Raw genomic sequence first — 21032 nt, forward strand, 5'->3', positions numbered from 1 at the left:
TCAAAACAGACCACAGATCTAACTCTGAAGGACAAAACCCACAGAGCTCCTAAAAGCTAATGTAGGAGAAAACCTAGGTGTCTTTGGTCTGAAGACGAACACACTAAGGGCTCATCCATGAGAGAAAGAATTGATATGTTAGACTTTATTGAAATAGTTTTTCTGTTCTATGAAGACACTGTTGAGGGCTAGAAATGTAGCTCAATAGCCAAGCACTTGACTAGCACATGTGATGTCCCGGGTCAATCCCCAGAAACAAATCAACAAGATGGACAGATTCTGTCAAGAGGACCAATGCGCTGAGCATGGCAGGCCTCACCTACAACCTCAGCACTGGACACACTGAGGCAGGAGGATTCTGAGCTTAAGGTTATCCTATTTGTGGGGAATCCTTACACACTGTATGGAAGTATCACCTGTCAATAAAAAGCCAATGAACTGAGGCGGGACTAGAAGGTGGGACATCCTACAGAGGCAAATAGGACTCAGGGAAATAGTGAGGCATGGGAGAGTTCGCCCAGAACACTAAAGGAGATGATCCCGAGACTGAGGAGTAGTAACCAACCACCTGGTAGGACTTAAACTAGTTTAAGTGGATACGTTATGAGCTAGTCAGAGAACAAGCCAAGGCCATTGGCCTAAGCATTTAGTCATGTATACATCGTCTCAGTTACTCTGAAGAACCAAGAGGCCAGTGGAAAAGCATGCAACTACAGACTTCAAAACAGGGGAATGGCAGTGCTGGGTGTGGCAGCACATGCCTTTAATCTCATACATCTAAGAGGCATAGATCTCTGGGAGTCTGGGCCAGCCTCTTTTACACAACAAGTTCCAGCTAAGACAGGGCTACACAGCAAAAGCCTGTCTCAAAGCAAACACACAAAGAAGCGTAAACAAAGAGGAAGGATGAAGGTTGGGCAGACTAGGGACTATCAGAACTCGGTCTGGGAGCTGTGCAGTGGAGGGAGCCAGCCCTCTAGCCCCGCTGCACCTCTACAAGTGGGGTGAGCCCCCCTTTAACCCTCTAACCCCAGAGCAGACCCCAGTGGAATGTGTCAGCTGCTGACACCTCTCTGTTAGGGAAGTAGTGCTGAACGGACTCTTGTTCTAGGCTCCCTGAGTTATCCATCCTCTTGAAGGACGGGCAGTCACAGGTGGCCACCATTCCTTAATCTCCTTAATCACTTGGCAGTTCACTGTGTAAGACTGTAATATGTCACCAACAGAGACCACTGACAGTTTGCCTTGGTGACAAGCACACCAGGACTCCTCCTTGCTGGCTACAATGCCAGCTGCTCCCTCTAGACGGTGGGGTTGCAAGAGAATTTCTCCCTCCTAAACTTTCAGTACAAAGCCGGGACAGGAAAGATACATCCAAATGCCCCTGCACAGTGAACAGTCAACTCTAGTAGCCACTGTTCTTCCCGCAACCCCCTTACAAATTTTGACTTCTCACTTAGGTTTTAAGGAAAATGAGGTTGGTGTTGCCTTTGAAGAGCAGAGTGTCACGAGCAGTCATGCAGACAAGGGATGCAGGCATTCCAAGGCCCATGGAGCTTCGCAGAGCTCAGCCCAAATGCATTCCTCTTTCCGTTCTATTTTTAGCCGTGTGAGTTCAGGACACACTGCAATGTCCCAGAATGGAAAACAGAAGAGAGACTTGGGATTCATTTTCAAGGAAAGTGACAGGTTAACTGCAGACCTGGCCTACGTTAATCTTCAAAGCTTGCAGGATTCTTTCTCATCAGAAGTGACATCTGTGACAGTCACTAGCTGCCAGGCACATATGCATAGCAAGGTCTGCTGCCATGGGAGAGTGCTCTCCCCCCTTTACTTAAGGCATGGGGTGGGTGCTGACAGTGGCCCACTGACCATCAGGGATACACAACATTTAGCTAGAGAGTGAGAGACCAGAAGCTGCATGGATGAGGATGACCATGCTGTCAGTCAAACCCAGCTGGCAGAAACACCACACACCTAGTAGCCATGTTGTACCTGGGGTTTTAGTGCAGGCAGGCCCAAGAGCTGAACGTCACTCAGGCTGTGCAGTGGCCATCAGAGCACAGGGGGAAGGACACAGACACCCAGACACACGCTACTTCTTTGTTGCTAGCCTGGAAATTTCATAACTATTAGCCAAGGACTTCAACTGTAGCATAGACCATGAGAGGACACAGGAAGTCTCTGGCTGGGGATGGGAGAGGAGAGGAACACCAATATTTGAAATATTGTGTGAATTGGAGAGCAGGGGTGCTTGGGAGATATAATCAAAAAGTAGGGGATTAGCAATATGCAAATACTAATGATGTCTTCATCATTTTATATTTTCTATGGAAGACAGAAAAGCTATAGGCCACTGCCTTATCATACAAGATCCATACAACACTATGACCGTAGGTTTCTAAACAGCCCAGCTTTGACTCAGTGGTCTTGTGGGGAGGGTTTATCCTGGGAGCTGATAACCAACACTTCCCATCCTGCTTAACTGCATGCCATCCTTTGCTGGTGGATTTAATTTTGGCACACAGACTTAAGTCACTAGAAAGTTCAGTACAGAACAGGTGTGTGACCAGATTACATAACAGGGTGCCTGACACAAACAGGAAAGTGGTCTAACCACGAAAGAACGGGGCTTGTCTTCTCAGGCCTTGGGCCAAGAGGCTACAGAGGGTCTTCCTTCCAGGGCAAACTTCCAGTCCCAGTGGCCAGCTCTAGGTCCCTGCCTAACATGGTGTGGGTGTGACTCGCATAGCGTGAGCACACAACCTCCCACGTGACTATCTCCATTAAGTGCTGCAACACTACCTATATCACAGGTCTCCCTGGAGGAGACGGGAGCCGAGTTGTCCTGGGTCCAGCTTGGAGAATCAATGTCTTTAAGGTGACACTTTTTGTCTCCTAATTTAGCCCTTCTCAGATGTCACCTCTTCTGGGCTTGGTGGACATGACTGTGTCATAGCAAAGCTTTCTTATAGACATTTCCCCTTCCCTTTCCCTTTCTGTTTCCCTTCTCCTTCCCTTCCTTCCTTTGTTTCTTTCTTTTTGAGAGACAAAGTCTCTGTAATCCTGGCTGTCCTGGATCTTGCTATGTAGACCAGACTAGGCTTGAACTCACAGTAATAACCTCTGCCTCCAGTGCTGAAATTACAGGCCTGTGCCATCACACCTGTAATGTACCATCACACCTGGCTCATATAGGTATTTCTTGAAAGCATATGATAAAGCTTGGGATCCACTACACCTCAAATCTCTTTGCTTTGGGAATTCTGCAACTCCAGTATGTTGTTTTTAAAGAAGGTGTCTGAATCTGGTCCTTCCCTGGTGTCAGCCACAGACACTACACTACCACTAACACGTCACCTCAATACCAATGAAAATTCCAGGGGACCAGAAGTAATGTCTCATGTCTTTTCTAACTTTTTTTTTTAAGATTTACTAATTTTATTTTATATGCACGGATGTGTTTGCCTGCGTGTGTGTACAGTGCGAGCATACCCGGTGCCCTTGAAGGCACCAGATCTCTGATACGTGAGTTACAGACAGCTGAGGGCTGTCATGTGCGTGCTAGGAAAGCAGCTCATGCTCTAACCTCTGAGCCATCCCTCCAGTTCCCAAATCCCACTTCTTACATCGCATTTCCCACTGTCAACACTCGGCTGGGCAGGGGGAGGCTCCATGGCTTTCTGGAACTGCGAGAGTCAGATGTCTTCAAAATGCCACTCATCGCAAGGTTTCTCCATGAGCTAGTATGACTGTGCAGCAGTTAAGAGCGGCTGCTGCTCTTGCTGAGGACCAGTTTGGTTCCCAGCCCCTGTGTCAGGCCATTCACAACTGCCTACAACTCCAGCAACGGGAGATCCAATGTCCTCTTCTGGCCTCTGTAGCCACCTGCATTCACATTCACACACACTCCCCACACCCTATATACAGGGCTCAAAATAAAATAAATCTTATTCTTAGGGCCCCCAATACTATGAAACCTGTCAGGAGCCATCTACGAGAGACCAAGGCTAACGGGTGACTTTCTGGAGATGGCCCACCATTTTTGCATGGCTTACGATGGGTGAGCTCTGAGAGGCGAGGTCCCAAGGGACGTCATCTCAGGATTGCTTCCTGCAGCTGATGTGCCTTCTCCTATCACTACACGGTTTAATGATTTCTGGGCATCAGCTCACCCTATCAGGCAGACTTCCTGCACATCAACATAAAGATAAACTCTCATGAATCAATGCTGTTTAGATGAATTAATGATTTTGTAGCATTCCTGATTTGATTCAAATAATTTTAGGAAGAAAGCTTTAAGAGATAGCTTTGGTTGATTTGCCAGAAAGATACAATGAAGTTAGAATCAAGAACAGAATGTGCCCACTCCTCATAGAAGAGTAAGTAAAGGCTGCATTATAAAAAATACAGTCAGGCAGTGGTGGCGCATGCCTTTAATCCCAGCACTTGGGAGGCAGAGGCAGGCGGATTTCTGGGTTCGAGGCTAGCCTGGTCTACAGAGTGAGTTCCAGGACAGCCAAGACTATACAGAGAAACCCTGTCTCAAAAAAACAAAAAATAAAAATAAAAAATACAATGAGCCTTCGTATTACACTAAGAAGAGAAACAGGCTTGGGACAAATTTGTTATCAATGAGATGTTCATTCTAGGTCAGGTCCAAGGATGAAGCCACAGGTAGCGTGCATGATGTAAAGCAAAGCTGTGTGAAACTGTCGCTTTGAACTTATAATGAACCTACAGAATGAAACACTACTTTGAACTTACTATAGACATCCTTCTGTAACTCCCCCTTTATGTAACATTTTATCTATGAGATAATTTTATAAAGATATTTTATCTAAGAAGGTATAAAAAAAGGCCAGAGAGAAGAAATAAAGTGGTGGCTTGGGGGTCTCAGCCCTATCCATCCAAATATAAATATATATATCTTTCTATATGAGTGTATATACATGCATGCATAGGTATATGTGTATGCATATAAGTATGCAAAAATACTTGTGGGGTTGATGAGACAGGTGGTCAGGCCCGACCAGAGTGTAAGTGTGAGTGTGAGTGTGTGTGTGTGTCTGAGTATGAGTGTGTATGTGTATGAGTATGAGCGTGTCTGTGCATATTATCTATGTAAATGACTTTAATTCTTTTCCTTTCTTTTCTCTCTGGTTCATGAAGAGTTAATGAGCTCGAAGCCTCTCACCTTGCCAGTGAAAGACTCTGAGAGAGAAGAGCACTAGCAATTAAGTCCTTTTTCCTCTCAATTCCCTGATGCTACTAGCAAGTTTATTATCAGAAGCCAACAGCTTCTGGTCTTAGACCAGAGAAGAGTTTGCCCTCACAAAACCAAGTTTTGTCCCAGCACACTGTCGATGCCAACCATCATGACCTGTTCTAGCACCTGAATACTAGGGTAGGCTCCTGGCAGGAGTCAAGATGGCGGCTGGGTAGAATCTGTCCTCAACTGCCTCACTGTCCCTGGGCCAATACCTGTTTGTTTTGTTTTTGCTTTGTCTGTGGCTGATTGTGTAATGTAAAAGACAAGCTACATGTTTCAGGGTCAGTATGTACTCAGCACTCTCAATAGATGGGGCTGCTCTGATCTCTTGGCTGGGAAGCCAGGAGGCTGGGGATCTTTCTGGACTCTCCTCCAAAAGCCTCTGTCACTGGTTATCTCAAGATGCACACATGTCAAACTCTCTTGTCTGGTGCTGAAGGCCCTCCATTACAGTTTGACTATGATTGGATGTATAGACTTGTTGGAGTAGGTGCATCACTGTGGGTGTGGGCTTTAAAACCCACATCCTAGCTGCCTGGAAGTCAGTATTCTGCTAGCAGCCTTCAGATGAAGACGTAGAACTCTCAGCTCCTCCCGCACCATGCCTGCCTGGATGCTGCCATGTTCCAGCCTTGATGATAATGGATGGAACCTCTCAACTTGTAAGCCAGCTCCAATTAAATGTTGTCTGTTATAAGAGTTGCCTTGGTCATGGTCTCTGTTCACAGCAGTAAAAAACCCTGACTAAGACACCACCTATGTCTTAAGTTCAAAAACATTCTTGGAATTCTTGGAAGGAAAACCTTGAAGGATTTCTCAGGTCATGTAGAAGCTCATAGGGCTCAGCTCTTGGCCTGCTACATCAGAGCTGATGCCTAGGCCTGGAGAGACCTAGGTGTGTGTGCATGGGTCAGCTGAGAGGAAAGCCAGTCACAGTGGACAGGGACAGCTCCTCTCACCAGGCTTAAGGGACGTGGCAACCCAGTCGCCTTAGAATAGAAGCTCTGGAAACCCTGCAGGCCGCTTCCGCCTCAGCTTTGTCACTCACTGTGGCAGGGACTGTGCTGCTGACCAGACAGACAGTAAAGCAGCTCAAGGACCAGAATGAAGTTAACACTGTCCCCTCAGCAGGACCTGGTATCACCCAGGAGACACCCCTCTGGGTAGGTATCTAAGGGAGTTTCTAAGTTGGGTTAATTAAGGTAGGAGGGTCCACCCTATGTAGTGACATCCTATGGGCTGGTATCCCAGGCTGAGTAAAAGCAAAGAGCAAGTTAGGCACCGGCACTCAAGTTTCCTGACTGTGGACACAGTGTGAGCAGTGCTCTCATTCTGCCACCACGCCCCTGCTACGGTGGACCCACCATCAAACTGTAAACCCAAATAAACACGCCCTTCCTCGAGTCATTTTGTCAGTTTCCTGTCACAGAAACAAGAAAACTAACTAATAAGGCAGGTTGCAGAGGGACATCTTTCCTTCCAGAAGGCTCTGCAGCTCTGCAGCTCTGCCCCTCGTGTCCAGCAGACCTCCAAAGGTAGGAGGGCTGATTCACCTTCCAAATGGACATCCCCAGGTCAGATCCAGCCCAAGGCCACTGCAGGCCACAGCTACTGTTTAAGTCGGTTTAAGCAGTCTCCTTGTAGGGAGGGAGGGAAGGGACCCAGGCCTGCAGAGATGCTTTAACAATGTCCTCCTAGATTCCTCCCTGGCACCTGCTCAGTTCCACTCCTGCCTCACAGTCCTGCTTCACTTCGTCACTGCCTGTCACTGACCTCTACCTGTTCTGGACCAAAGTTCTCTGGGGTGGAAGCGGGTCTAGCGTCTGTAGCACAGTGGGGGCCTGCTAGATGAATGAGCCGTCCCCCTGGCACCTGCCCTGTGGCACAGCACAATCCCTGAGGCTCATCTTGACCAGACCTCAAGCTGGCAAAAGGCTGGTCTTTCTACATCTCCCTCTTGTATGGCTTTCTCATGCTTGAGCGTGAGGTATCTCAAGAGTGGAGAAGCTGCGGGTAGAAGCCTCTCCTGGCACTGCAGTATGGCCTGACACCGGGGCCTCCCCAGGCCTGTGGTGACATCTCCTTCCCTACCCCCTAAAGCTTTCCCTGACAGTGAATCTCCTGACAGTGAATCTCCAAGCCCGAGGTTGATCAGGCACCTCGTGCTTTGTTTACGCCTGCTCTGCACACAGCTCCTCATCAGGATAGAGATCTACAGAGCATAGCACCTTAGACATTCAATAAATATGCAGGATGAATAAAAACGGCCTTCAGTCAAACAACAACAGAACACAAGGCAGGTTTGGCCCCCCTCCTTCTAGTGAGGGCTCCAGAGCAAGACTGAGAACAGGGGAGACACCTCAAACTTCCAGAAAGCCATGCATGTCACATTCTGGGCCCACAGACTGAGTCCTGTAACCTTCTGAGAGCAGTCACAGTGCACACGGCACTGTTTTGAGAGGTGCTTGCCTTGCCGTACATGGCCCCCGAGTTTATCTGACTCTTCTCCATCAAGAGAGATGATACAGTGACCTCACAGATGACACAGATGACACAGTGTGGCTCTGACAACTCTGGATGCACCCCTTCGGTTACTTGTAACGGGCAGCGTCAGGAGATGTTCATGCCGTGACTAAAGCCGTGAGCAGGCAGCCACAGCGTGGGTCCAGCTAGCGTCGTCCTGCTGAAGAGCCTTATAAAACACAAAATATCTTGTGCTTCACTGTGGCTGATGCCGGATAAAGCAAGCCTCCGAGCTGCTTCCCAGCTAGAGTCACAGGCTGCTCTGAGTGACCCCACTGTGAGCACCATGCTTCCCAGCTAGAGTCACAGGCTGCTCTGAGTGACCCCATTGAGAGCACCATCACGGATGCCCAGAGCTAAGAGGGACCAGGGTAGGTGCAACAGGGTCAGGGTCTCCAGGCCCATGCAAAAGGATCTCCACGTTCATCTCCTGAGCACAGGCTCAGACGCGAAGAGACGGGCCAAGACAGGGGTCTTACAGATACTTGCGTGGCAAGACGCAGCAGCTAACTGAGATGCTGGACCAATGATGCTGTCCCCTCACACCTCACCAACATGACAGGGACGCCACAGAAGAAGAAATGAGAACTCGCACTGCATTTAACCTCATGAGAGTGTCTGTGAGCTCCCTGGTAGCAGGGGAGTGGCGGTGCCAGGAGGCCAATACTACAGATATCCCAATCTTGCTCCAAGGAAGCCCCTCTGGCACTCAAAGAGCTTGGAATTAGTGGGGCAGGGACATTGTCTCCATTTGAGCTGTGAGGAAAGTGGGCCCAGAAAGGTTAAGTGACTTTGCGTCTCTCTGTGGAACTAGAGTCCCCTGCTTTCTATCCAGGCACTCCTCCCGCCTCTCTGGCTGATTGCCAGCGGTTTCCGTCATCCCCCAGGTGCTGTGGTCAGCTTCCGGTATCAACCTGATACACCTGGGAAGAGGGAGCCTCAACTAAGGAAGGGACTCCAACAGACCGGTCTTTGTTATTTGATGTATGAGGCCCAGCCCACTAAGCCCAGCTTAGGCTATGTAAGGAAGGTAGCTGAAGCCAAACCGAGAAGCAAGTCGGCAAGCATCTCCATGTCTCTATTGCTACTCCTACTCCAAGCTCCTGCCATGCTCTCCCTTGAAGGATCACAATCTTGTGATAGAAATAAACTCCTCCTACCCAGCTGGTTTTACTTGATGTTTTACCTCAGGAACAGAGAGGTAAACCAGACTGTTGGGTCCTCCACCTCAATTCCAGGCCTGCTTCCTCCTCTGTAGGGTGAGAAGCATGCCTGGCTCACAGCTTTCTCAGTGGTGAGCACACATTCCCACACAGAAAGTCAAAAGTCCCCAAACACGTGCAAACCCCTCCTGACTCCAACAAAATGACTACTTTTCAAAGCTTGATGGTCATGAGAACGTCACCTTCCTCGTGAGAGCGGCTGGACCGTCCGCACACTAGCTGGCACGGGCACTCTAAAGCGTCAGCGCTCCAGAAGACTCCTGGAGAGTCCCTCAGGATGAGGCAAGACTAGGCAAACCTGACGGGCACGCCAACCTAACATACCGAAAGAGATCCTGAATCGAGAAAGAAATCCAAAAATCACAGGACACATTATTATGGTAACTCTGAAAAACTGAAAATGAGGTACCTAACAGCCAAAAATACAGAAGAATCTGTGCACAAGAACTGTGTGTATGTGTATGTGTGTGTGTGTGTGTGTGTGTGTGTGTGTGTGTGTGTGGTGTAATCAAGTAATTGAGGTAGAATGTTAGCAACTCATGAATCTAAGTAAAAGCAATTACTGTTCTATTCTATGACTTTTCCAAAGGTTTAAAGAGCTTCTCTAAGTGGGAAGAAATCATGTTAGTCCTTGGAAAGCTCATGGACCCACCACATCCACCCCATGGTGCCTGCTGCCGGTTCGGGAACACTCACCAGTCAGGTATTCCAGGACAGCAGCCATGTATACAGGTGCCCCCACTCCGATCCTATACTTAGGGTGGCCTTTCTTGATGTAGCGCAGCATGCGTCCCACGGGGAAGATGACTCCGGCCTTGGCTGACCGGGAGGTCTTGGTGGATTTCTTCTTCCCACCACGGCTTGACATGGCGACAGCCCCAGGAACAGATCAGCAAGTTCACTGCAAAGGCAGGACACACAGTCAGGGCCTCGAGACAGCTCATTACCCCTTTTCCAGGCATTCTAGGGTCTTTTCATAGGAACAGATGACAGACACAGCAGGCAGCTGTTGAGCCCACTGAGCCTGCCGAGTCATTTATGTGCTTGGCTGGAGCTGTCTGACCCTTGCAAAGAAACTATACAGCTTCGCACATTTTATCCTGTGACATCAATTTTATTGGTCACTTCCATTTAAATGGTATACTGACAATGACTGCTCTTCAGTGTCTTGCTTTTAATGCCCCATGGTGTAAAAATAATAAAGTAGGTTTTGAAAAATTTAAGCCTACAATGCTAATATTAAATAATTATAAAAACTATTGGACTTAGCATAATTTTAATTATTCAACAACTTAATTGTTATTTCCAGTCTACACTGGGTACTGGTCTAACAGATACATAATTCAATAAATAATTTTTCATAAAAAATAATGATTTTTGTTATGTTCTTCACCTCTTTAACAATTTCAACCTTATGTACTTGGGAGTGGAATAATAAATCTGTAGTAAAATGGGAAGAAAACTGGGGCCTCCATCTAGAACAGGACATACAGCCAAGAGGCTAGATTCTTACACTAGGACCCTGACCTGTGACAGGCAAAAGCCAGATTTCACAGACTGGTATCTTCTTCCCTTTCAGCAGGAGCAGTCTGAGCTCAGGGATGACTACCAACAGTTCAACCCCTTTAAGACAGATGCACAGACCGGCTGTCCCCAGAAGACAATGTCTGGGTGGCCTCCGTGGACAGCAGTGTTTGCCAGAAGGCATGAGTACCAGGCCCTGGCGAGTCCTGTACATGTTCACTCTTTAAAGACTGACATTCCTTCTGTTTCCTTCTCTGACGGAGTCTCTATAACAAAAAGCTAGTGGTCGCCAATGCCTAGTTCCCACTGTTGCCAATGAAGGGAAACATCAGAAAGGAGAACATATTTTTTAGGGACCAGGCCTGAAAATGGGCACACCACTGCTGGTCATGATCCATCAGTCAGCATTTAGGTACATATCTGCATGTAATTACTGTAGGGGTAGGGAAAACTCACTCTAGCCATCTGTTCCAGGGGTTGTGATGGGGCATGTGACAAACCAGTTTGAAAGCTAACTTTGAACCACGGTCTGAGTAGCAAGCACAGTATAGCCTGTGTCCTACACTGCTGCCTGATCTGGGAGGAGAGCAGTTCTCCATCCCGGACACGGTGACTTCCCAGGCAAGCACTCAGCCTCTTGTCAGGGCACCACTGAGAAGCCATACTACATGGCCAGAGAAGTATGTCTGCCCTTGCCGGATTCACCATCCAGGAGGGCATCGTGTTCCATTACCCAGAAGGATGTGTGCACTGAGGGTCCCAGACACTGCAAAGGCACAAAGATGGCACCTAGTTACCACCACATGCTGGCCACCCCTACGCTGTCAGCAGCCTAGGACCCGAGGATCCACCCATTCTAGGACATCTCTGAGTCATACCCCTGTGTGCTTCAGTGTCTGAGGCTTCCTCTAGCATCCCATCCAGGTGTTCAGAGGACAGAAACTTAATCTGGCAATGTGTTGGAGGTGGTGCCTTTGGTCAATGATTCGGATTAGGCAAAGTCAAAGACAAGGTCTCCATGACTGAACTGTGGTGACTTTAAAGGAGGAAAAGGGTTTTAAGATAGATGCACATGTGCACGCGCGCGCGCGCACACACACACACACACACACACACACACACACACACACACACACACGGATGGACCATGTGCGCAATCCCTGTACCATGCCATGTGATGCTCTACACAACCTCAGGACTCTTTAACAGGAAGGAGGCCACCACCAGATATGACCCCTTAACCTTTTACCCCCACAACCCCTTTTGGTTTTGTTTTCTTTTGTTTTGGGGTTTTTTGTTTTTTTTTCCTGCCTCAGCTATCTCATCATGGCACCAGGACATACGATCTCACTCCACTACTCATTCGTCTGCACACTGACCACAACAGTGTGAACTGCGTGTGCTGGAGAAACAGGATGTAAGAAGAGGCACTCTCCAACTGCAAGCTGCTTGACAAGCAAGGTGTGGCTACAGAGTGCGAACTGTCCGCACAGCACAGATGGAGCCCGAAAGCTTCTGGTGAGGACTCCATGAGAGGGGTGGGCAAGACAGGCAGTCCTGTAGAAAGTGCCGTAGGGAGTGCTTCTGAAGGGAGTCCTGTAGGGATGTACCACAGGCCCACCACCCTGAATCACCTCCCTCCCATAGCTCCCTCATACACCCTTCCCAGACCAGCTGTCCCACCTCATGCTGCCTGTGCCTTCCATGGCTGATCCAAGCCCATCGTGAGCTCCCCACAATGCAATCTGCTACAGCTGTGCTTTCTGTCCCTACTGACATCCTGACTAGGCCAGCTCTGATGAACAAAGTTCTGATGACCCCAATCTTCTTATTCCCAGCAAGTAGAGCTTCCTTTTAGACTGACTGACTCAGTTACTCCTGATCTATAGCTCCAGGGACCCTGAAATAAATAAATCCTTATATAACCATTTCCTCTGCCAGCTCCCTCTCTAAGACATTATATGCATTGATCCTTTTCAGTTCTCTGTTCTCTTCAACCACTTCTCCAGTCTTCCCTTCAACCTGTTCCCCACTCTAGATCGATATGTATCTGCCCTCAGCACTTGCTACACTGTATCATCGCCACCTGGCTTCTTAGCTGTCCTGGTGTCCCGAACCATCTGCACTGTTCACCACTGTAGCCTTACTTGCTACTTTCTGGTTATTTGGCTGCCATTACAATAAATGAGTTCCCATCACAGAGAACAGAGCAGCACGTCCAAAGACCAAGGACTCATAGCCATGGCTGGTGGGGTATCGGTCTGAGGCCTCCTCTGGGATAATCCCATAACACCCATTTGTGAAGACCCATCTGTCAAGTTGCTGTGAAAGCTGAGACCATCAAAAGTCAGGGAGTTTGTACCACCTTAGGAGTTCCCAGGAAGAACAGGTCCTGATGGCTGAGACACAAGTCAAACGGGATTACGGCTGTGACCATCTTGGACTCTGTTTACCTTCCCTATACCAGCCAGAAGAAACTGTTTATCTTCTTCACATCTGGACACTGACCCATGGATGCTAGAGCAGAGACAGCCTTTATCAGGGGTGACCAACATTTTCACCAGCACAAAAAGTGCTGGGCTACATTCATAGCTGTCCTAGGATGCATACAGCCTGCAGGTTGTAGGTTGTACAGGTAGCCAGTCGGGGTACTCAAACCAGGGGAATGCTCGATTCTGAAGCCTTCATTATCTAAACTACAAATATATGCATATCCATTCTGAATGAAGTTATTGGTTAGGCCTACCAGGGAGTTGCATCGGAAAGCCTGTATATGTGGAGGAATCTCATCTATAGGTGTCCCACTGTTAGTGAGGCCCACCTGCTCTATTCCCTGCAGCCAAATAAATGCTTGTATGCACACGCATGCCACCTTCTTGTCATCTCTGACCATAAAGGCAAGGCAGAGGTAGTCCATTCTGCAGGGGAGGATGGGGATCCTGTCCTGCTAGAATATCAACACTGGCACTGCTGTTACGTCCCCAGAGGCGTGTGGCTCTACTACACAGGCCAAGTTACACTGCGCCTGGCTCAGAACAGAGACCAGTCCTGTACTCTAGTCAATCAAGAAAAGTATCTCTCCATTCATCAAACACTAAGTCACGGAGTGAGCCGTCTACAAACGGCAGAGGTCAGGTCAGCACACACGCACGCTGCACATGCACGCTGCTCATGTCCCGTTTCTTGTGGTGGGGGAAAAGCAAACCCCAAATCCACGTGTCACTCTCGAGCAGGAAACAGCTTGAAGCTGGGGCCTGACTACGCTGTGCTTCCTGAGCTGCATGGAGGGACCAGTCCTGCACTGTAAAGGCAGTACTGCTGCTTATCTCCACTAAAGACTGCGCTATGGCAGCTCCTAAAATAAAAAGCCATTAGAGGAAAATGTGACCTTAAGAGAGCAGGAGCCCAATCAAGCCGAGTATCTGGAAGCTTCCAGGTATTTGCTAAAGAGGGATCCCAAGTAAGAGTGAGAGTTGGCCTGACAACTACTCTCTGTCTCCTCTCTTGCTCAGAACCCTTTGGGGGTTCCTGGCTCCTCTTAGGATCAGCTGTGGCTCTGACGGGATTCCGTGGAGTTTCCCATCCTCTCCTGACCTGAGATTCTGCCACCCTGAGCCTCTAGCTTTACCTCACAGGTTATCTTCTACAATCAGCACCCGTGGTCTCTCCAGCCTCAGTCACGTGCCCCCATCTCTCCCCCTTTGCCCAGAAAACTGCCCCCTTGATCTTTCCAAACCAGATAGGGCTCAACCCCACTAACACAACACAACTGTCCCTCCTCTACTGATGTCCAGCCAGTTCTCCAGGGCAGGGCCTGGGCATTTCTTGCTCATGACTATTTCCTAACCCAGAACAGACTTTTGGGACATACTAGTGACTGTAAGACACCAACCAGGCAGGGTTGCTCTCAGCAAGCAAGTTATAGGACTCTTTGGAATGGAGAGTTGATCCACTTAACTGCACTTAAAGGAGCTGTGGCAAGAGCCACTGTCCCTAAGCCTACAGAACAGGAGTGCTGGGGTTAACAGGTAAGGGTCTACCTTACCCCCACCCCTTCCATTTCATGTTTCATTAATGGGCTCTGAAAAGCCCATCAAGAACCAAAGGCCACTGTAAACGTCTGAACATCACCTACAGACTAGCAGTTTCTCTCTTGAAATAAATCTTTCATCGACTTGGGGGCACCATCAGCTCCAAGCTTGTCTCTAGGGGAGGGAAGAATGGCTTTTCTAGGACCTGAGGAAATGGCAGACTGAACTGTACCACTCCCTAAAGTTAGCCCATGTGGTAGAAAATAAGCCAGTAAAGAAGTTATCACATGTGAATTTCCAGACCATTCTCAGTATGATACAGTGTGAAGTCTCCCTGCCTCATCATAAATTAGTACCTGCTATAAACAATGTCCACCCACCTCTCCCTGATGCCTTACCTAGGGATCAACATTAACAGGCAACCAGTGAAAACTATGACCTAGCTCGTAGCAAAATGAGAAAGAGGGAAAGTCTAAAGTCTCAGGAAATTCCTTATCCTTAAGGGGGAAAAAACCCCACACGCTGAAAAGGTTGCTCTAGTCAGGGTGTGTGTGTATAAGTTGAGTTGCTTTTGCTCAATTGGACAATTGTGGACAAGCTGTATTAACTCCAGTAGCAGGTACGAGGTGTCCATTTCAGAGCTAGCAGCAACTGTGACTGCACGCCAAAAGGTGAACCTACATGGAACAGGAAGTTTAGTTGGGTTAGGACTCGGGCCTTCCACTCCAGCACAGACTGTTCAAAACTGGGACGCCCTGCTGCAGAGTCTACAAACAAAACACTTCCTCTCTTTGAAACCGTAAAACCTCAAACCACAGAGGTGTCAGCAAGAGGGAGACAGAGCTGGAGAACCCCTCTAATGGGCTATTCTTCTAAGCCGTTTTATTGGATCGTTAAAATCTTACAAAGACTTCATAATGATTGTAATTGCTGGAGCGAGGTCTGCTTCAACGGCTTGTTCAAAAGTTACTCTCTCTCAAACCTAGAAAACACTTTCCTCTGCTTTGCTTCTAAGACTCTTTCAAAGCAATCTTCTGTCCAGCGGCGAGTTATTGAGCGGTCTCTGCAGGAGCCGGAGCGGGGCTCAGCTTCTTGCACACCTGTTGTCAGGTGACACCGCTAGCAGCATCCCGCGCCTCCCATCTCTACTCACCCCACCCCCAGAGACTCTCTTCTCAGCTGTCCCTCTGCGCGCGGGGAGCCTCCGGCCTTCCGGAGTCACCTTAAAAATAACACCTCCCCAGCACAAAGCAAACAAAAGGCGAGCGAGAGCAGCGGGGCTTCCATGGCTCCTCTCCAGCCCGCCCCGGCCTGGGATTCCGTCTGCAAGTGGTCCCCAGGCCTCGCCCGCTCAGGCCTCGAGGCGGGTGCCCCACCAGCCGGCCTCACAACGGCCCGTGGCCCGCGCCCCACTTTATTGTGCCCGGGAGGGCACGAGCGGGCCAGCGGCGCACGAGCAAGTAAACTCTAGAGCACAGCGGCTCTGGGCCCGGGCGGACAGGCCGGTCATGGCCTCCGGGCCTCGGTGCCCTCGGGCCCACGCCATCCCTGGCTCTACCTCCGGGGAAGAGTGGGGGACCCGATCAGCCCCTTCCCCACAAAGCGCCCCGGCCGGGGCAGGGGTGCGTCTCGGAGAGAAGTTGGTTTCCGGGTTTGCTTTCCGAACAAAACCATCCGGACCCGCGCGCTACCCGGGAAGGGCCTTGGCGGACTCCGAGCAGCCCGAGGCCCGAGGGTAACCGCCCGAGATTCCCCGGCGCCGGTCTGCGCCCCGCGCGCGGCGGCAGTAGGGCGCGCGGGGCCCGGACGGTGCGGACCGGCAGCCTGCGGCTCCCAGGCCCGCGCGGCACTTACCGGGCGGCTGCACGGTGAGGGGCCCGAGCCCGGTCGGCCGCTCGCGCCGGTCCGCTCCGCACTCCTGCCTGGCCGCCCACGCCTCCTCGCTTCCCGCCCGCGCGTCCCGCGCTCGCGCCCTCCGCCCGGCTCCGCTGGAACCAGTGAACTGGAACCACTCGCGGCGGCCCCGGGATTCCCACAATGCACAGCGCGCCGCTCGTCACATCCCTTCCCGGCCTCGCGCGTCCGGCCACCCCTCCCCGCTCCACTCGCCGCCCCGGCCTTGACCCCGGCTTGCGCCCGGCCGCGGATGCCAACGACGCCAGCCTCGGTTGCACCCAGACCTTGCGGCCGGCGCTCTGCGCCCTCTGGCATCGGTCTGAGCACGGGAGCTGCAGGAGTCGGGCCTCAGAAAGAAGCCTGTCCATAGAGCGGCTCAGCTAGCGTCTGCAGTGAGCACCTACTGTGTGTCTTGCGTTGCCTCATCCCCAGTAGCTTCGTCCACAAAGAGGGAGGGTAGTACAATTGTTGTTACCAGGGATCTTTTTTCTCCCCTGTCAGCGTGAACTCCGCGCCTCAAGCAGGCCCCCTGTCTTTAAATACAAGCACTAGTCAAGCAGCTGTGTGCCCCAAGATCAGCTGCTGCATTTCAACTCCCTTCATCAGTGGGATTCTTCAGAACTGGTCTTGCTTTGCTCATGGAATCGGTTAGCTACCTCCACCAAGCAAACGTTTGTGTGGCTACTGGCTCCAAGTGGAGATTTACTGATTTAAACAGCATGCTTTTATTACATATTAAGATGAGGGTGGGTGTCAGCCAGAGAAAGGGCAGCAAAGTCCATCCACAAAACTAAAGACTCACCTCCAGACAGAGCCAGGCTGCACTAGAATAGTGACAGGTTTGGGGAGTTGTGACGCATTAACAGCTGAGCCATCTCTCCAGCCCTTGAGCATCATTTTAAAGGCAGGAAAAGCACTGTCTCAAGTCCCTCGCTCATGCATTCGTTATTTCAAGTAAGTACCTAGGACATTCTGCACACCATGCATAAATTTGGGCGTAGTTGTGAAGTGGTGAAGAGAATGGGCAAATCCCCCTGCTCTCCTGGAGCTTACAGTCCGGTGGGAAAAGAAAGGCAAGAGACAAAGAAATCATACATTACAGAGTATAAATTCTGGGAGGAAATTGGGTAGGAAAAAATAAGAAAGGTAAGTGGTGGTGTGTTTATGCAGTAGCCTTGAGGCTGGAGAGATGGCTCCGGATTTAACAGCTCTTGCAAGAGGACCAGGATTCTGTTCCCAGCACTCCTGTGATCCTGATAACTCCACTCCAGAGGATCCAATGCTCTCTTCTGGCGTCCATGAGTACCAGGCACCATATGGGGCACATACACACATGCAGGCAAAACACCAAAACACAGAGAATAAAATAAGTCGATCTAACCTCTTAAAAAGAGGGAGTCTCCGTAAGAAAGAGACATTTACGGAAAGGCCTGAAGGAGTGGAGGGAGCAAGCAAGCCATGTGGTTCCTGAGGAGGAGTATTCCAAGCATGAAACTCTGAGACAGGGCATGTCCAAAACCACTATGGGCTGGAGTATGAAAACAAGAGTCCAGAAAATGGAGGGGAAACAGCCGGACTTCCTGTCACTGTCGCAAATTAAAAGAACAATTTTAAAAAGAAATGGTTTTCTTTTTGACGAAAGTTCAGGTTTCAACCCACAGTCCATGGCTCCAATGATTAGGGCATACTGGAAAACAGAGCTTCAAAGTGGCAGAGTGCATGACAGAGGTTACTCACCTCATGGCAGATAGGAAGCTAAGGGAGGGAGCCAGGACAACATACAAGCCAGTGACTACGTCCTCCCACGAGGACTCATATCCTACCGTTTCCAAGATGTGCTCAAGTAGTGTAACCAGCTAAAGACCACGCCTTTAGGGAACGGGGTAAAGGTGGGCATTTCATTTCCGAACCATAATATCTGCCTGTGCATCCTAAAGGTTTGGAATCATCTCAGGGCAAAAGGCAAGACTTTCAGTGGTCTTGGTATTCCCAACGTTGTTCAAAAGTTCAAGTCTTAAACCTTGAGACTCGAGACAGACTCTTTAACTGTGAGCCCCTAGAACCTCCTAATGCTGTGACCCTTTAATACAGTTCCTCATGTTGTGGTGACCCCCAACCATAACATTAGTTTCATTGCTACTTCATAACTGTAATTTTTCTACTGTTATGAGTCACAGTGTGAATATCTGACATTCAGGATGGCTGATATGCAAACCCTGGGAAAGGGTCATGTGACTCCCGAGGGGTTCAGAACTGCTGCCCTATAGAGTTAAAAAGCCACTTACATACTTCTAACATTCAATGGCTTGGAATAAACACTCCAAATGGGGAGAAGGGGAGCATTGAGAGGAGGGACGAAACAAAGTAAAACTGAAACCCATCAGAGCTGGAGAGGTGGCTCAGCGGTTAAGAGCACTGACTGCTCTTCCAAAGGTCCTGAGTTCAAATCCCAGCAACCACATGGTGGCTAACAACCATCTATATTAGGATCCGATGCCCTCTTCTGGTGTGTCTGAAGACAGCTACAATATACTCATAAATAAAATAAACAAATCTTTAAAAGATAACTAAGCATGACAAAATAAAATATAATAAGATGAAGTAGAAACTTTCATACCAAAGTTGGACATGACATTTAAAAAAAAAAAAAAAGGCTGAAACCCACCAAGCTCCATGTCTGGAATCCAGAATCCAGTGACACGGTGGTGTCAAATGAGTTCAAAACTTTGTTTCTGTGACCTTGCTGTTTGAGCCCACACGGCCCGTCTCTTAGGCTGGCTCTACTTGTCCTCTTAGTGTTTCCTCTGGGAACATTCCACAGTCCTAGGAACTCCAGTGTGCTGAGATCTTCCCACCTTGTGATTGACGTCTCGGGATACCCGCAGACGCAGCAGGAGCTCTGACCCTTGTCACACGTGTCTGACTATCCATGTAGTTTTCTTTTGAAACTGGATAGAAACATCTATGACCCCATGACTTGTTCATTCTACATTACTAGAAAACCAACCCAATGTCAAAAGACTGCTGGAAGGCCCTGGGGGAACTGGCTGCTTCGGGCCGTGGCCCCAGCAGCTTCTGAGTGCGTAGGCAGCTGAAACCAGTCAAAGCCTTCTCTAGGTGTCCTTTCGTGAGCAGGGAACCTCTGCCCTCACTCCTGCCAGGGGGAAGTCTTCCAAATGAGTTTATCAGTTTCATACCCTGGGCCTGCGAAGCCTGGTTTCAGGCCAATGCCAGAGATCCATCCCTTCAAGGTATCTCTCCTGTTGCCCTAGTGCAAAGCTCTTAGCTTCTCTTGCTAAGGGGTTGTCTTCCATAAGTTCTGGTTTCTGTAGGAAGCATCTCTGTCAGCCTCCGCTTGACGCTTTTTCTGACCAAGCTGCAAGTTTCTGAAATCTTTCTCGTTTGTTATTTTCTTCAGTTGCTCACTGTAAACCTGGCTAAAAGCATCAAGTGACAGCCAAGCCACCCTTCTAGACTGCTGTGAGTTCTCCTCCATCAGATTAGCTCATTGTTTAAACTCAGTCCTCTATGTCTCAGGATGCAGACAACATGGGCTTAGTTTCCTGTGAAGTCCCTGTTCACAGCTGAAGGCTCCCAGGTGCAGTGTGGACTGTCCACACTCCTTTCCATTCTGCTCTTCTGTGCTCCTACCAGAACCATCTATAAAATTCTGCTTACAGGGCTGGACAGTTGGTTCAGTGATTAAGAGCAATTGCTGTTCTTTTAAAGGACCCAGGTTCAATTCCCCAGCAACCCACACGGAGGCTCGGCATTTCCTCAGGCACCAGGCATGTGTGTGTTGCACATACATACATGCAGGCAAAGCACTCATATGAATAAAATGAATCTTTAAAAAATTTAAATTCTGCTACCAGAATTCTAGGGCTTGTCCAGCCCACATCTTCAAACTCTTTATAATTCCTCCCACAGTCCAGGTGTATAGACATCTAAACCACATAGTACTTCTCATACACCACTTTTCCATCTTGGTCATATCTTTATTACTATTATTATTGTTGTTATTATTATTGTTGTTGTTGTTATTACAAAATAACCGAAAGAAGCAAATCAATTTATAGCACTCTCAATCCCAGAGCAGCCCTGCAGGCGTGCATGGTGGCGCCAGAGCAGCCCTGCAGGCGTGCATGATGGCACCCCTCACATCACAGTGCCTGTGATGCAGAGGGCATTTGTGCTCTGGCTGGCTTTCTCCTCTCCCTTTTTAATCCCAGCCTATGGTATGGTGCCACCCAGATTCATGGCAGATCTTCCTTGTTAGTTACTCCTCTCAAAGAGATGCTTTACAAATCTGGATGCTTCTTAATCTATTCACATTGGCCATCAAGATATGCTGTCCCAGGAACGTGACAGGGGGACAGCTGGAGAGAAGAAAATGCTTTGAATTCTGGGACACAGCGCTCAAGGTGCAGGGGGAGTGGGTTTAAGGAAAGCCACAGGCTGACCTCTGAGTCCCTAATGAAACTGGAGCCTGCTGTACCCTTGTACCATCTTCACCTGGGGCCCCCAGTGTGCCATCCAGGCAGACTACAGTAAGAATACAAT

The 21032-nt window shown here is 49.2% G+C and overlaps 1 protein-coding gene across 7 annotated transcripts in view; it reads right to left on the minus strand.

Moving 5' to 3' along the window:
- LOC116082764 (core histone macro-H2A.1) overlaps nt 1-16607 on the minus strand; it is a 63425-nt gene extending 46818 nt beyond the window's left edge. For 2 of the 7 annotated variants that reach the window (XM_031359692.1, XM_031359690.1), the window contains exons 1-2: nt 16428-16607; nt 9715-9919 (exon numbers count right to left, since the gene is read on the minus strand). In XM_031359692.1, the coding sequence (XP_031215552.1) occupies nt 9715-9886 (172 nt within the window). In that variant the 5' untranslated portion in view covers nt 9887-9919; nt 16428-16607. Of the gene's footprint in view, nt 1-9714; nt 9920-11420; nt 11556-15726; nt 15955-16131; nt 16251-16427 lie in introns of those variants that run through there. The other 5 variants (XM_031359691.1, XM_031359686.1, XM_031359689.1 and 2 more) reach the window with 5 other exon arrangements.
- Nucleotides 16608-21032: the final 4425 nt, after the last annotated feature.

This window comes from Mastomys coucha, unplaced genomic scaffold (assembly GCF_008632895.1).
Source record: "Mastomys coucha isolate ucsf_1 unplaced genomic scaffold, UCSF_Mcou_1 pScaffold7, whole genome shotgun sequence".
Taxonomy (NCBI): Eukaryota; Metazoa; Chordata; class Mammalia; order Rodentia; family Muridae; genus Mastomys; species Mastomys coucha.